The sequence below is a fragment of the Mus caroli genome, unplaced genomic scaffold, assembly GCF_978045245.1.
Source record: "Mus caroli unplaced genomic scaffold, Mus_caroli_1 scaffold_1, whole genome shotgun sequence".
Taxonomy (NCBI): domain Eukaryota; kingdom Metazoa; phylum Chordata; class Mammalia; order Rodentia; family Muridae; genus Mus; species Mus caroli.
The window spans coordinates 107,703,289-107,721,730 of record NW_028227256.1 but is presented as its reverse complement, the minus strand read 5'-3'; the positions used below and the strand labels follow the sequence as shown (position 1 = coordinate 107,721,730).

General features: G+C 32.0%; 1 protein-coding gene across 8 annotated transcripts in view; it reads left to right on the top strand.

Annotated features, from left to right (window-relative positions):
- Positions 1-12,121, top strand: part of Cdh19 (cadherin 19) — a 79,670-nt gene extending 67,549 nt beyond the window's left edge. For all 8 annotated transcript variants that reach the window (XM_029478031.2, XM_029477997.2, XM_029477979.2 and 5 more), the window contains 3 exons: positions 4,836-4,953; positions 6,901-7,152; positions 10,193-12,121. In XM_029478031.2, coding sequence (XP_029333891.1) covers positions 4,836-4,953; positions 6,901-7,152; positions 10,193-10,683 — 861 coding nt within the window. In that variant the 3' untranslated portion in view covers positions 10,684-12,121. The remainder of the gene's footprint in view (positions 1-4,835; positions 4,954-6,900; positions 7,153-10,192) is intronic.
- Positions 12,122-18,442: the final 6,321 nt, after the last annotated feature.

The window sequence follows — 18,442 nt, the reverse complement described above, 5'->3', positions numbered from 1 at the left end:
TTGCTTTTTAGTTTGTTTGGGTTTTTTGATGTTATTGTTTTGTTTTGTTTATTCTCTCTACTTCCTCCCCAGAGCTTCTTGGATTTTCACCTTACATGCCCCATCATTTCTCTTTCAAATTTTAGTAGTAGTGTACTTGGTCTTCACTCTGAGGTTGCTTGTAATTATTTCATTAATGAGACCAAACAAGACTAAGAACTCCCAAAGGGTTGAGATTTCAGATTCATGTCTGTTAGTGTGTCTGTTTTATACTCATAATGGCAATTAAAAAGAAGTCTGCCATGAGATTATTTCACAGTGTTTAGAGTAGTCAGAAGATACATATCAATATCAGGAGAAAATGTGAAAGACTCAGATCTATGGTAATATTCATCATGTAAGAAAATTTTGACAATGAGTGTTCTCAGATATGAGTTATCTTAGTTACTGTTCTACTGCTGAGAGTAAATGCCATAATCGAGGTACCACTTTAAAGGAAAACATTTTACTGGGCCTTGCTTACAGCTTCAGAAAGTTAGCTCATCATCATTGCAGAGAGAATGGAGCCAAACAGGCCTGGTGCTGGAAATGTATCTTAGCATAACTTGATCCACAAGCAGCCAGGCAGAGAGTGAGACTTGGACTACTTATGCTTTTGAAATCTCAAAACTTATTTTCTGTGACACCTCTTCCAACAAAGACACACCTAATCTTTTCAAGTGTCAAGAGGATACTTCCTAATCCTTTCCAACAGTACACCAATCTGGGAAACAAGTCTTCACGTTTATGGGCAATTAGGAGGTCACTCTCAATGAATGAACAGTATAATCATATAAATAAAGAGGAAAGCCTGATGGTCATCCTGTGTATCATGTACTCCAGGTAGATTTTGACAGTAGTTTGTGACAAAAAGTTGGAGCAGAATATAAAGTACTATTACATATTATCTGGTCCCCCACAAAAGTCCTTTTTCATAAGGCTCAGCATTTAGATAAAAGCCACCTCAGGAGCTTTAAGAAAGATCATACTTCTTAAAATATAAGAGTCCTTCTTCTTATCCTGGCAAGAGCAACATTAACATATGACTGTGCTACCTACTAATTTTCAAACTCACTACTAAACTCCAGACTCCCTCAGTCCCTGTTCATAAGTTCAAATGCTTTCTCCATTCCCACTTAATCTTGTAAACCTTTCACCTGTCGCTTCTCCTTGGTTTCACAGGAGACACCCTTGGCAATTTGGAATAAAATTTTCCCTTTACACCCATGGAGCAGCTATTTTAGTTTCTTTACTCTGTCCTCTTTTCATTCATCTCATGAATGAAACTCAGAAATGGACCAGGGACGATGAGTGGGCTTGTCTACAGATTCGTAAAGTTTGAATTGGCACTAGAAGAGCATTTCCTCTGGGGTTAGTGAGGTTTCCCCAAATGGACGTTAATATATATATAATGTATATATATTATATACTGATGAAGGGTTGGACTGAGAATGGATATTGAAGAGGCAGTCACTTGTTGTCTCCATAGAATAACAAGAGACTGGAGGTGATGAATCGAAAGGAAATGATTTCAGGGGTACAGAACATAGAGTTAGGGATACAGGGGGGAGAAGAATATTCACCACCAAAGATTGTCATAGTGGAGCAAAAGGAAACCTGAAGTTATATTAAGGGACCCACTGTTATTGCAGTAAGTTCAGTGGTGACTCAGGGACTCACTTAGAATACTTTTCCAAAGACTGAGCTAAAAGAAGTCTCACACAGCCTAAATTGTACTATGTAGACTGTTTATTAGCTTGTATTATATCATCTAGAAGGGTGGCAGATGCTTCCTCCACAGACTTAAAAATTTGACCCACCCACTATGCTAGCCAGACTAGCCCCAGACATATAGGTGTAGATTTGTACCTCAGTACCTTGGAGCCTCTTCTTATTCTCAGTGGTCCTGTGTAATGAAGGTAGTCACAACTGGTGTGGGACCTTGACAGAGTAGTTTAGGCTGAATGCCCCATTCTCATTTAGAGTATGGTACTTACAGCTCCAGTATGGCCACCCATGCCAAGAGGGATCCTCAGTGAAGGCTAGGTACGTTTGTTCTTAGAGAAGACTAAGGTCCTTTGGCTTCTCATGTAAACTGAAGCAGGTTGTTTCTTCTTGCAGTTGCAGAAGCAGGCTGTTTGGGAATATAAACTTATATTTTGAGCAGCAGCCAGAGGTTGGGTGGACAAAAGATGAAACCATGGAGTCTATTAGTTTGTATAGTAATCGTGAATGAACTTTCATAATGAAATCACATTCATTTATTTGACTAATTTAGTGCATGTGTACATTATCACTCTGTATATTTTACAAAATCAAAAATAGATGTGCAGAGTAGTTGAATTTAGAATTATTTTTCATATCAAATTAAAAGAAGTTGACATTCCTTTATTTTTTGAATTGTACCTAATGTATAATGCATATTAATCTATATGCATTAATCTATATATTACATATATAATCAGCATAATCTATATTTACATTAATATATTTAGTATAAAGAGGTATATATTATATAATATATTAATAGTAATATAACAATTTGTATAGCAGGCAGAATAGCTCTAAAAGATGCTCATAGTATAGTGTATGGTACATCCTCATTCTTAATGGTCCTAGTAATTACCTGAAACTTAATATAAGTATTTACAAAATGAAGTTAGTGACAGAACTTATTCCAAATATATATATTCACAGTGAATATTCCAAAAGCTCACTGCTTGACTTATACATGAGAGTTATTATTAAAGTTAATATTTAAAAAGTTATTTTAACATTCTGCAAGTAGAGAGAAGGAATTTTCATTATAGAATTCAAAATTATTATACATAGGAAAACAAATGTACTATGTCAACAAGAACTTAGATGAAACTTTGCTCAGAGAGCAAAAAGCATACTAAAACTTAGAACTATCAAAATTTGCTAATTTTTTTAGAACTATTCCTATTACTTGTTTCCTAAAAGAATGATAAGTTTGTATTTACATTAAATCTTGTATTTCATTACTTTAAACCTGATCAATTTCAAAGGGTTCAATAGGGCTGAATTAAGTAAATATCATAGTTTAAATAACTGAACAACATTAAGGATAAACACATTCGTAGACTGTTATTTGCACAATGAAATGAGGTATTTTTATTGTTACAGTTTAAATACCTAAACTATGAGCATATTAATGAAAATTTTCTAAAAGATTTGTTATTTTAAAATGTATACACATATATGTATATACAATATGTATATAATATACACTGTGTATATAATATAAACTAATATTATATATACAAAGTGTTGACTGAATTTTTTGATAACACCCCAGATAGTCTGAGTAAGGAGTATATCAGTGGTTTCCTATTTTTAAATTTTAACTGAATAAAGTATATTATATTTTAAATCCACCTAATAAGCAAATATAAATGCATTGATGTTTTTACAAAGCTGTGCTCATGTCCTTTGTTTCTGAGAGAAACAATGCATTTTTGTTAGTTTTAATTAGAAGCATTAGAAAATATGTACAATAAAACAGAACCCAAAACATACAACAACCACAAAAAATGGCCTGTCAATTTCTGAATCATTCCTCTACCAATAATAAGCATTTTCGACAAGTATAACATACAACCTCACAAAGAACGATTGATGTTGTACATTCCATCAAGGTAAACATAACTTTTACAATTTGTTTTCAATCTTGCTTCACGTTACAAATAAAAACAGTAGTATTCTCAGTTACATTCTGAACAACATCCTTTCGTAATATTGCTGGAGAAAGTTATTTTGATAAGCATGTAACAGAATTGTAGAGAAGTGCAAAAACTCTTGAAAAGCTGGTCCAGATGTGCCTGCAAAGGAATCCTAAAAGTATTTCAGTTTAGAGAACTTGCAAGTAGTAAAATATGGACTGATAATACTACAGTCTTAAACTACTGACCCGATTAACCTAAAGACAATTGTAAAAATATTTTCAAATAAAAGTACTGCCTTGCTATCATGCACTATCTTACACAACATGAGTTGAATAAAACTTTTCTTTCTATCATATATTTAAATAATTATGATTAATTACAAACAAATTATGAAGAAAATATAATTCAGAAGACATATAACGTACCAATTGCTTTGGTTTCATTGCACTCTACTCTTCATGCATGTGAAGAAATAACTGTTCTTTGCAGTATAACTTACTAGTTTAGATCTGTCATCTCAAAATCAAGGAAAGTTTCATATAAAATACTGTTTAAGGCATTTTGATTATAGAAAATAGAAACCAATTTACGTTAATTTTCATTCTTAATGTGTGATCATGACTACTTTATCTTTTATCTGAATGTAATAACATTCATATGTTATTACATGTATATATGTCCTCTTATAAAAGAATTAATTGAGAACCTATATGCTTATATCTGCATTTCTATACAGTTTTATGATCTGAGATACATAATGACACTTACTTGATTGGGAAGACTTTGACTATAATCTTTGTGGGTCAAAGGCAATTAATTATACATTGCCTGTAAGCTTTAAATGCATCATTTCTGAAAATCAATTACAAAACTCATTACTTTAGGAAATTACTAATAACTCTTCAAAAATGTGTATTTACAAGAAGTCTATATCATCATGACTGGATCTGTAATCATAATGACTGGCAATCAGATGAAGACTAATAAGGAAGAAACAAGTAAGAAAGAAATATAGAGGTCTGCGATATCCTTAATGATGTTAAGACAATTAAATAAAAGTATAAGTAACAATAGCATTGATCAATTTACAGTTCCAAATAATAGCAATCAACTTTCTTTGTATTTTTCTAGATAATTCAGATCATCAGTGCAATTGATAGAGATGAGTCCATAGAAGACCACCATTTTTACTTTAATCACTCTGTGGAAGACACAAACAACTCAAGTTTTATGCTAACAGACAATCAAGGTAACTCCTCGTCCTTAAGGGTATTTGATGCAATCAAGATTCTATTCCAAAGAGTTTGTCTAACTGATTATTTATTGTTCTTGCAACATGAGACTACTGAGAAACAAAACATAAGGGTATTTGGTCAAAAGGAGGGAATGATCTTAAAATGAACTTGAAGGACACTGGTTTGATTATTCCTTTTATTGCTTCAAACTAGAGAAGCAGAGTTGAAAACCAACAGTGTGAGGGCTAGAGATGTAACTGCTTTGTTTGGTTTATGTAAGGCTATGAATTTGTCCTATTACCCCTAAATTTAAAATAGGAAGCTATACTTGATTATAAGATACTGGCAAGTCTGAAAAGCTCTCACATATTACTATGGTTGTGACTTCACATGTCTATTTATAATTGTCAGTCAATTATCAAATTACCTGGTAGAGTTAATTATCAAAGTAAAAATGAAGAAGTAATGGTATATGCTTAATTTACAATTATCATGACTTAATTATGAATAGGTTACATAAATGTAATATTTAAATATCTTTCTTACCTCAAAACCAAAGTTTTTTATTAGTTGAAAAATAAGTATTCTATGTTAGTATTTTGTTCAGAAAGGCAGATTTCCTGCTCCTTCTGAATAAGACAAATGAATTATAAAAAATATTCCTTTGCATTTTCATTATCTGTAGGGAGATTTTTGCCCATTATATAGATATATATTTTATTTTTATACCTAAAATTTATGAATTTGAAACATACTTGGAATGAAATGAATCTTGTTTTCTGGTTCTTATCAATTTGGTTTAATGATACAAACAAAATTTATGCTAATCAGAGGTGTCCTGGTTTGTTTTCTGTTGTTGTGATAAAACACTGACTACAATGTACTTTGCCAGCAAAGATTGCCTTACAGACAATCTTGGTGGAAGCCAGATAAGGAGATTGAAGCAGAAGTTACAGAGGAATATGGCACACTGCCATGTTTTCTCTGGCTTTTTCAACTCTCTTTCTTAGGAATCCTAAACCCATCTGCCTAATAGTGACATGAGTGCCCTGGGCCCTCCAGCATCTACTAGCAATGAGGATAATATCCCACAGTCATGGTATGGAAGTAGAACAAGCTAATTGAAACACTTCTTTACTGAGGCCCTCTTTATATCAACTTGAAAAGCAACATTCATTATTCAAAGGATAAAACAAACAAACAAAAAATCAAATAACAAACCGACACAAAAACCTAGAAAAGGAAAACTGAAATTTTGAGAGAAGAAAACCGTGCAAATGTCATTCTGAGTACTTGGAATTTAGTAAAAATTTTCTCATATATGAAAGTACTCATTGTTCATTTTGTTCATTTTTACTAATAGTTTGAAATTTTACTGATTCCTATAGTATTATTATCTTGTGAATGAATTGAAATGATAAGTGAAGAAGGCATGTTTTAAATTTTTATATGAAATATGACTTGGCAAATTTACAGTAAAATGAATATTCTAATAAGTTTTTTTTCCTCTAAAATTGCATTATTTCTTTTTCTAATTAGAACATATATTATTTAAGGGCACATGTTTTTGCAATTAGGTTATGGAAAATCTTGCACATATCCTGTATTTGTGAAAGGAGTACTCAGAGCAGCTCTTTCAAATATACTGAGAGCCACATTATAGGTTTAATGCTAATAACTTCTACCAGTACTGATGCCTAAGTAGAGACACATTTTCATTTCTGTGCACTGTTCTTTCTATACTTTCCAAAATCTTTGGAACTGATTCAAATAACTAATCTAATTATATAATTCATATTTACATTTTTTTTCAAATGAGGTTTTGCTGGATATTTTAATATGACTTGGATTTTGCTTGCACAGATATGATTATATTTAACAATCTTTGTCCATAGTACCTATATTTTACAGATTTGTTTTACACTGTTGAAAAAAGTTATAAATATTGGTTTCTGTTTTAGATAACACAGCTGTAATTCTGAGTAATAGAACTGGTTTTAACCTTAAAGAAGAGCCTGTCTTCTACATGATCATCTTGATTGCTGATAACGGGATCCCATCTCTTACAAGCACAAACACTCTCACTATACAAGTCTGTGACTGTGGAGACAGTAGAAACACAGAGACTTGTGCTAACAATGGACTTCTCTTTATCATGGGATTCAGAACAGAGGCAATAATTGCCATCGTGATATGTGTTATGGTAATATTTGGTAAGTTGTATTGAATGGTACAAACCTTAACTTGCAAAAATCACCATGAATATGTAGAAGAGGTAATTACAAAAATGCTCATGTGTTTATTTGCTCTGATTAGGTTTAAAATTTAAAACCAAATAGAATTGATTTTAATAAATTTTGGTTTCATAAATGCTCGATTTAATATTAGAAAATTATTTCTTGGAGGTCTTCTCTTATGTATATGTTTACATTATCATTGTCTTTATGTAACCAAGAATGCTTGTGAGTCACCATGTGGTTTCTGGGAATTGTCCTCGAGACCTCTGAAAAAGCAGCCAGTGCTAACTGCTTAGCCATCTCTCTAGACTCCTTGGAAGTCTTTTTTTATTCAGCTTCTTTGTAGTACAGTATCTGAAATTATATAATGAGTTCTTATGATAACTATTTCAATTTTAATATAGTGTATCTATTCAATTTATACTTTTAATTTACTTTATTTGAAAACTGTTCATATTTTGATGATACAATATGACATTTCATTGCAAAATGATCATATGAATGAAGTTAACATAATTGTGACCATCATTTATAATTTCTGTGTTGAAGGCACATGATTACTAACTATGAATACCTTGCTATGCAAGAGGTTTCAGAATTTATTCTTTCTAAATAATTGTAAATATAATATAATGGTTTCTGGGATCATTCATGTCATAAAGGGATATTGCTAATTTTTGAAAGTCAAAAGTTGAGGGAGTAACTGCAGATATCAGTTGGGAAAATGAACCTTAAAGAGGTAAGAATAAAACTAAGATTAAACTGACTTTGTCAAACTGAATCACACAACTTCTACAGAGTTGATGCCATGTGGTATTTTTGGTAGCAAATGTAAAAATAGTATTATTTGGGGAAAAAATGGTTCCTTGTTTCATGCAATCAGTGTACTACCCAAGGAAGCATAATAACATCAAAACTCAGTTGAGGGTACATGTTATTTTTTTTCCAAGAAGAAGATTGGTTCTAGAAATAGCTAATAATCAGCTTAAGGGCCTTGGGAGTCCTGGTCAACCAGAGAGGGAAGTTTTGGGCTATTAGCCACTTCTGGTTCTGGTTGTGGGGGCTTGGGAAAAGTTATAAGTGTCATTTAGATTTCTAGTAGTCTAGTCCTGATCATAGATGTTTGATATGGTCTAGCCCACCAGATAACAGAGATCACCAGGCTGTTAATTAGTTCTTACTTCTATCTTTCTGAATGAAAGAACTACTTTTATGCCCTGTCATCATTTAATAAAAGAGCATCATCTTAATGGTCACAATAATTAATCTCTCTCTCTCTCTCTCTCTCTCTCTCTCTCTCTCTCTCTCTCTCTCTCTCTCTCTCTCCTTTCTCTCTTCTCCCCCCATCTCTAGACACACACAAAATCCACAGTAATTTGATTCCCTAGTCTTATCTATCATGAATATGGCTAGAGTGCACACAAAAGTTTAGATGTCTTAAGCTGTATTGGTGGCTCAGCAGTTAAGAGCACTGGTGCTCTGGCATTGTAGAGTTTCAGTTTCTAGTACACACAGGGCCCCAGGGTTCCCATCAGCTACCTGTAACTCTGGCTCCATAAAGATCAGATATCCTTTTCTGGTACCTTCATTTACCTGTAAATTGACTTACAAAGAATCAGGTACATCACTTATACACATAAGTTTTAGACAAATAAATATCTATAAAATATATCAGGTATTGATTAACATACTCATTTCATGTATCAATAATAAAATTAGTATTTCTTAATGAATGCTATAAGATTCTGAGAATTCTTTTTAACCTGTCTGGTAGAATTTAACTAAAAAACATGATGTCCTTGAGTTTTCTTCTTTTTCATTGTAGACATTGTTACAACCACCTCTTTTATGACTATTTAGCCTGAAGTTTTCTCATTATTTCTAAGTATAGTCTTGATAGATTATATGTTGTAGGAATTCATTCATTCACTTTTTTCTACATTGTACAGTTCATCACTATTTAATGGTTCATAGTGATTACTGTCAAATTCATGTTTTCTGTTTGATCAGCTACAATGTCCTCTCTTTCTATTGTATTTGAGTGTTGTCTCAATTTTTCTCAAGAAACACTACTCAGTATAAATCTCTGGGCTCCAATTTTAATAAGACCACTTCATATTTATTTCCAAGGTTATAATATGAAATACTGAGGAGGTACATAAGATCCAAAGCTAAGGAAGGATTGATTATTGTTGATACACAAACATAAACTCAAAACCATTGCATTTTAAAATTGTTCTATTTGTACAAATTTTAAACATGATCTCCAATAGAAGCTACCGAGTTTGACTACTTTGTAGTATGATTAGATACTTGATAATTTAAAATTTCTGAAACTACTGCTATCACAGAATCCAAATAAGAATGTTCTTTCATATTGCATGTTGGTATATTCTCTCTTCTTGTAGTTATGATATGATACTTAAATACCTTTTTCTCAGTTTTCATAGATCAATAATGATAATAAATGATTTTCATAAAAGTGAAGTCTATTAGTAAAATTTAAGCTTTTATAGCAAAATCTGATATATAAATGGTTTACACACACACATATACCCTTTGTAGTCTATATAATATATATATATATATACATATATATACATATATATATATTAATACTAACTTCAAAAATAATTGTACCACGATTTTGCTTCAAAGAATTTCAAATGTTTCCTTTCTGAACTTTCATTAGCATGGATCACGGTCACTAAGTACATTCATATTGGAAAATATTCAATTATTGTACTTTTTTTCTGTTTAATATTGGAACAAAATTAAATTCTACTTTAAGTTTTAAGTTGAGCAAGATCCAAAATAGTTCACTGTAATTTCATTGCACGTACCTCTAAACCATCAGACATAATAATGGCTGTATTTCACATACTATTTTGCAAGTATTACTTATTTCTTTACAATCATCAAGTTTAGTGTGATGTCTTGAATATACCAAGGAAAAGGATTACAAAATTTGCACTGTGCACCATGATTTAGTTCTTTTTATATTTTCTTTCCTCAGGGTTTTTCTTTTTGATTCTTGCTCTGAAACAGCGAAGAAAGGAGACTCTATTTCCAGAGAAGACTGAAGACTTTAGGGAGAATATATTTTGCTATGATGATGAAGGTGGCGGGGAAGAAGACTCGGAAGCCTTTGACATCGTAGAGCTGAGACAAAGTACAGTAATGAGAGAAAGAAAGCCTCAGAGAAGCAAGAGCGCAGAGATCAGGAGCTTGTACAGGCAGTCCCTGCAGGTGGGCCCAGACAGCGCCATATTTCGAAAATTTATCCTAGAGAAGCTTGAAGAAGCCAATACAGATCCATGTGCTCCCCCCTTTGACTCACTACAGACATTTGCCTATGAGGGCACAGGGTCATCAGCTGGCTCTCTGAGCTCCTTGGCATCCAGAGACACTGATGAGGAGGACGACTTTGATTACCTTAATGACCTGGGACCTCGTTTTAAAAGATTAGCAAGCATGTTTGGCTCTGCAGTACAACCCAACAATTAAGGCTTTCTAATATCAGCATGTAATAAATATTAAGGTATATTTACATAAATGACAGGTTTTGGGGAGAATTTCCTACTCTGGATTTCTGCTGGTAGGAGACCTGATTTGTAAAATCATGTCCTCTTTAAGTACACAGTCATGGTGATTTCTTGTTCAACACAGAGGTTGGGAGGGATACAGCCAATCAGAGTTGATATGTCACTACAAAGAATGAGTACTACAACACTGAAATGGTCATCGAGAATTTTTCCATGTAATCCAATGTAGATTTTCAACAATTCTGAAGGACAAAATGAGAAATTTGCCAAAGAAAGCTATCCATATATCTCTTTGTCTATTCATTCTTTTACCAAGTAAGCAGGAAGTGTACTATGTGTACTATGTGTGTACTATGTGTACTCTATGTGTACTATGCTCTTGATACTGCACAGAGATCAATTTTAACAAGGTGAATTCTGGGAGGTTTCATAAAGGAATACAAATATTTTCTTTATATGAATAACCAGTTTTCTGATTGATATCCTATGCATTATTAGAAAACTTTTAAAATGTTTTCAGAGATTACTCTTTAATACTCCAAATTTGGCTGTATTTAATATATAAATTAATCAGAGTTGCATAACAACCTGTGTTGTTTGATTATTCTGAGTTTGCACAAAGAAGGAAATCAAGTGATATTCTTAGGGGCTTTCATAGATTTATATTTTTAGCAACTCCAAATGCCTTTCCTTTTCATGTGAAATTACAATGACCAAATACATGTCAACATTTACTTATGATTAAATTATGAATAGTGGAAGTGATGGAAAGTACAAAAAAAATTAAGGACAATTTGATTTCTACTGAAGTTGAGATAGCTAAATAACATCTCTACTGGATTAAAATTTGAATTATTATTTACCTCAAATATTATAATCACCTGTACTGTCTATCTCTATTATCACAAATAAAAACATGATTCCACTCTCTTCATTACTTTTCTGTTAGGAGCTTATGATGTGGCTTATTACCCAGTGTCATTTTAAAATTATTGAAACAGAAATAAGACACAATGGAAATGTCTCATTATAGCATTATGGAGAAACTAAGCTGTCAGTCATAAAATCAGGGTAAATTAGGCTACATGGTAATTGGTAATAAAACACAGTATTTTAAACTGATTTTTAAAGAATGTTTCTTATTATTTCCAAATCAAGATGGAGTTCAAATTTGATATTTCATTTGTAAATAATGTATTGAATACAAAGGTTTTAAAATGTATAATGTGTTCTATTTTTACTATATGGCCTTGAACTAAACTAAACTATGTATATGTATATGAAATATTTCAAATAATTCTGTATGTAATAGAGCAGTTGAATAGCTATATTTTTCTTTGTAATCTGAAACATATACACCCATATAACATAATAAAGGGAAAGAATATCAATTTGGAATGGGAATCATTTTGTTTATACCACAGATATTACTTATAAGACTATGAAATGGTCATATTTGAAGTATACCAGTTAAGACAGTAAATTAGATGAGACATTGTCTCTTATGTTAGATCATTACACATTAATAGTTTTATGCTCTGGGCAGAAATAAAGTACAAAACAGAAATGTTACAAAGAAAAACCTAAAACCTATAATTCACCTGGAGATGAATTCATTAGAAATTTATTATTCCTATCACAATGTCCTACTGTTCAATAATATTTCAGATATTATAATGAATAAAATCACTCTATGAACAGTTATTTTGAAAAATTTAAAAGAAGTGTTATGGAACCTTTGCTGTAAACTTGGAAAGTCTCATGAATGAAGATGACTAAATATAAAATATATGGAGTTAAGAAAAAAATTAGGTCTTGGGATCATAGCAGGAATTTAAAGCATACCTCCTCTGCCAGCATCTGTATGAACAGCTTATACATGATATAAAATATAGAATGTCTATAGCTTATGATCAGTTACTGTTTGCAGATTAGTGAGAAACACACTGCAATTTATATAGTGATAAGATTGTCCAATAAAGATACATTCAAAAAAGGGAATAATCATATTCATAATTATAGTAAAATATGTAAAACTTTTCATCATCTAATATTGGATAATTCATAAAATCCTAGAATCAATAATAAACAGTATTAGTAGTTGTATATTTTCTCATTAATCAAAAGTGCTGCAAAAATTCATGTTTACTATGTTGAATACATTCCCTGATTTTTGAATAGTTTAATAACACTGAAATTAACGTTGTTAAGCACATTTTCCAATTTTATGTTAATAAGTTCTTCATCCAACTCTCAGTCTTATATAGAAGTTTCTAATAGCAATTCTTTAAAATAAGCAATATTTAAAGTTAATAATAGAAATCAAATTATATAAGCAGCACTAAGTTTCTCAGAATAATTTTGTGCCACTTGATATGAGTGTGAGCTAATTTACTTTAATATATAAATTTACTTTAATTTACATAAATGTGAACTTGAGGACCCATCTGATCTTTATGAACCTCAATTTATAATCTATAGAGAAAGGCTGAATTTCCTTATTCGCATCATTATAATGGAGAATAGACAATAAGCTGAAAAATAAAAACACTATGTAGATAGTGACCAAACGTAAGGACTCAGTCAATGACAGAGCATCATGCTAGCATCTAATTTATGGTAATGTGATACTAATTCTTCTTTTTCTTACAAAGAGTGTTCCCAAAGCTTCTTAACACCTATGACAATAAGCAACTATGTTCTGAGCCATTCAGCATTTATCACTCTGTCTTTACTTACATATGCTATTCTTTCTTTCTCTCAGTGTTTATTCTCACAATGTCATATCAACACCTTCTTCAAATCTTTCCTCTTATTCTTCTCTCCTCATAGTTTGTATCTCATCAGTGATGATTTACTAAGGAAGACGCACTGACTACTAATTTACTTTTATTAATGCTTACTTTGCCTGTGCTTAAAAATGTACACTACTTAGCTACATAATAATAAATAATAATATAAAAGTATGTAGTTTCTTTTTCCCTCCAGTATTAAAACTTAAGCCATTCGTGGGACAGATATTATGAATTTCCTTCCTTTATATTTATCTTAAATAATTCCCAGTTCATAGAAAATAAGCAACAGATATTCTCATTAGGATTTAACAATGAATTCTTATCTATTTTATTTAGCCACATGGGGAATTTCTATGAATTATTTTCATTCATATTAGAATATAACATAGAAGTAATATTATTTAGAATAGGTCAGTTTAGCTTAACTCTTTGAAATGGAAAGTATTTTTAAATATGTGACCATGACAGGTTAGTTTGGATTTATTGATAATAAACTAGGCCAGTGAATATTGATAAATTATACTATTGGGATATAATATTTTGATTGTTAATATAGTCTGTTTGAGGGACAACAAAGGAAGGAAAATAAAAGACCTTAACTTTATGCTTCCCACCTCATTTTATTCTTCAGAGGATAACAAGCAGTTACTAGACAGGTACAATTTACTCATTTTACCCTCCAGAAAATATGTCTTCTACTGCATAAAAGATCCTATTGCATACTACAGAACACAGTTCATTCATCACATGCACACTGCGGCACTCATTGTTCCTCAGTTTGTATCATTTAGCTTGAGTTTGGCATTCTATACACCAAAGTAAAGACTAATTACATAGATGGAAACATGGTATACACCGCATTTTGTATATTCTACTGTCACTGTCACTTATTGATAAAATAATTTGCTGGAAAAGACAAGACTGGCTGGTCAAGAATAGGTAATAAATTGGGACTTTTTGAAATTTTAGCCATAATTCACTTAGGGAATTCTAAGGTTGGCAGCTGATCAATCATGCCATGGTGGGAGAAGTAAGGGCAGTAGCTTATTGCTAGTTCTTAAACAGGCAAAGTAACAAGTTTTCAATATGTCAAGCAGTTCATCACCATTGCATACACTAGCAAGATTTTGCTGAAAGGACCCAAATATAGCTGTCTCTTGTGAGACGATGCCGGGGCCTAGCAAACACAGGAGTGGATGTTCACAGTCAGCTATTGGATGTATCACAGGGCTCCCAATGGAGAAGCTAGAGAAAGTACCCAAGGAGCTAAAGGGATCTGCAACCCAATTGTTGGAACAACATGATGTACTAACCAGAACCCCGGAGCTTTTGTCTCTAGCTGCATATGTATCGAAAGATGACCTAGTCGGCCATCAATGGAAAGAGAGGCCCATTGGACTTGCAAACTTTATATGCCCCAATATAGGGGAATGCCAGGGCCAAAAGAATGGGAATGGGTGGGTAGGGAAGTGGGGGGCGCTATGGGGGACTTTTGGGATAGCATTGGAAATGTAATTGAGGAAAATATGTAATAAAAATATAAAAAAAATAAAAAATAAAATGATTATATTATAAATGACACTCATAAAATACACAAGTAATGATTTTATAGCTCAGTAACTTTTATGAAGCATGTGTATATTACCAGCTCCTGTTCAGCCTCTGCAATACCCTCTCTCATCATTTCTTCTTTACTAGATGGCCATCAGCTTTTCTTTCTTCGCTACATATTAATTTTGCTTATTTAATATATTCAGAATCATACAACATAAAAAAAAGAAAAAAAAGAAATATTACAAAAGTTAGTAGAGATTGAGAAAAAAGCTTATGTCAGTCATGCAAAGACTGTTTCACATGGGTAAAGGAACAACAGACACCATTTTCTCAAGACAAGTTTCTGAAAATATACTGCACAATGGATTCTAGGAGAGCCCAATCAAAGGCCTACTCTCTTCTCAAGAGACCAACGTAGTGGAATTATACAGTTTCAGCATCCTTTCTATGACCTTAACTGTACTACTCCCACCTCATCCTAAATTTCTGAGTACCACAATCAGTTACTAGATAGGTACAAAATATATATTTTATCCTCAAGAAAATATGAAAGTCCTCTTCTACATAGTAAATGAGTTCTTGTGTGTATTTCAAAATAACCAGAAGTGATGGTTCTTTCTAATAAATATTTGGTCCCTGTGTACAACAGAGTAATCAATGCAAAGATGTCTATAACTTTAAAAAGAAAAACCCATTTTATTTATCATTCATTTTTATATCAAAATTAGTAAAATGGCTTTATATAACTAACCTAAATCAACTTACATATAATAGAATCCTAAAAACAATTAAAATTCCATTTTCTAATGTAAAATATAAGCAAAACATCCAAATAAATTATGATTTTAATGTTCATAAAATATCCTAGATCAAATTAAATCAGTTTAGGTTATGTTATTCTGTACATTTCCTTACTCATATTAGTATTTAAAATATGACCTTTATTAGTAACTTCCACTGTATAAAATTACATATTTCTACTATAAATAAAGCTACAAATGTTAATTTAAATGTTTCATGACCAGAAAAAATTTTAAAACTCGATAGAATGTTAATACCATAACAGAACATGGACATGATTTCATTAGCTCTAAAAACTAATTTCAAACATTACCATAATTTACCTTATTTGTATTCTAGATTAGTGGTCTATAATGTTTACTTTTAATTATTTTCTACCTCCTAACATTTTTTTGCTGTCTAACCTTGGGCAATTTATTTAAAACCCTCTCCCTTGACACCCAGATCTATGCAACAGGGATATTAAGAATACATGGAACTTTTGTAAACTCTAACTGAATTTCTAACACAAGGGAACTTATATATTATATTATAGTAGACCTAATGAATGTATACATAATATTCCTAATTTACAACAGACATTGCAGGTATTTACCTACTGTTATTACTAAATAATGACAACTATTATAATAATAATGCTATCTTCAGGACTGTTCACAGACCTATCTCCTTATGCAACTACTAGAATTAAAATGGATAAGAAAAAATAAAATGAATTAATTTGGGGCAATAATTAGCTTACTTTTCCTTTCTGCTCCCTCCCACTTGCTCCCTCAGGGAACTTTTCTGTTATTACCAAAGGAAAAATTAATTGCTTATGTCATACATTATGCATTGAATTTTCTTGTAGAAAATATTTTTTCTCTGCCATTTATTTGGGAAAAAGTAAAAAGTTGAATGTCAACTAACTTTCTAGCAACATATTCTGGTATATGTATTTTTCAAATAAAACTTTTAAAGTGGAGTTGGTTTTGTGTTAGAGTTTATAAATTATCTATGAATTGTATTAGGACTACAAGCAAAAAAAAAAAAAAAAGAACAAAAGAAAAGAAAAAGAAAAGGAGAGAAAAGAAATACAGAAATTCATCAATTAGAAAGTCTGGCAAATGTTACCCATGTCTGACAACTGTTAGTCATAGTGAAAGAAGGAAAGCTGAACTCTCCATGAACTCTTCAGTTCAGGGTCCTCTTACCCCTCCCATCCAGAGACTGTTCCCGGAGCACTCCTGAACTTTTTACCCCAAGGTACCCCCTCCCAATTGGAAACTGCTCCAGGAACATTTTTTAGATAAGGGGTCTCCTGGAAAAAACCTAGTTCTACCCCTCCTAACTGAAGACTATGCCAAGAACATTTTTGAGATAGGGGCCTCCTGGTACCACCCCAGAATGTTCCAATAGATCGAGTACATTGCCAAAATATAGGACACGACCCCTTGGTTATGTAAAGCCCCTTGGCAGAACACCTTGGTGACGTAAAACTTGTACTTTTCCCCTGGCTATTTCCTATAAAAGCCTGTGAAAAGTTTGGGCCAATGGCCGAATCTCCTCTGCACCTTGCTGGCTGCATGAGTTTCGACCCCAGATATCTGGTATATGTGCTTTTTTTATGTGCTTTCTTGTCGTTGCTGTATTAAATCTTACTCTCTATACATCTTAAGTCCGGTCTCACTCAGTGTCTTCTTGGGTGCGCGGCTGACCCGAGGCTTGAGTAAGTGCCTCCCTTTGGGAGTTTTGGAGTCTTTCATTAGTTTTCCACTTGTGTTATTATTTTTATTTGTTTGTTTGTTTGTTTGTTTGTTTTTTAAAGAATTTAACTGAACATAGATTTTTTTTTTACCTTGGACAAAACAAAACCTTACATCCCTCACATAAATTTGTCTTCCGTTTTCCTTTCAAAATACATTTGAGTACAAATTGCTATGTGTTTTGCAATGACATTTTTTTCCACCATCCTTTTGTATCTGAGCCAGTAATACAACTCAGACAATTTTGAAGCTCTTGTCCAGACTGTATAACACCTTTGATTTAAGAAAATTGTCTATGATCCCAGAAAGATATTTCTGTGATGTTAATTACATATGTTAACTAATACATATTTAAAACTAATACATCTCTACTATATTAGCTTTTCATACAGAACATTACAACCAATTATTTGGAAATGTTTCTTTTTAATAATTATGTCCATTTCATATTACATATTTATTAACGATAACTTATGAATGTGTAACATAAAAATAATATTTTATAATACTGTAGTGTACATGTGCAGTGATCTCTCCTTTATAGCATGCCCATATTTCTCTATTTTGTATTATAATTGCTAAATTGGTTCTATATTCAGAAATACAACAGTAGTGTCATAAATATAAAAATTAGCTTGCTTTCATGTATTCTAATATAAAATGCTTATTATGCAAATGTTTTATGAAGAAAATAACACATATCAAATGTGTTATGCCCCTATCATCTATTTTACATGTGGATACAGTGAGCATCCTCACGTTAATAATTAGATATACAAATGCATGGGTTTGCAGATTTTTGAGACAAAGACTCTTGTACCTATAT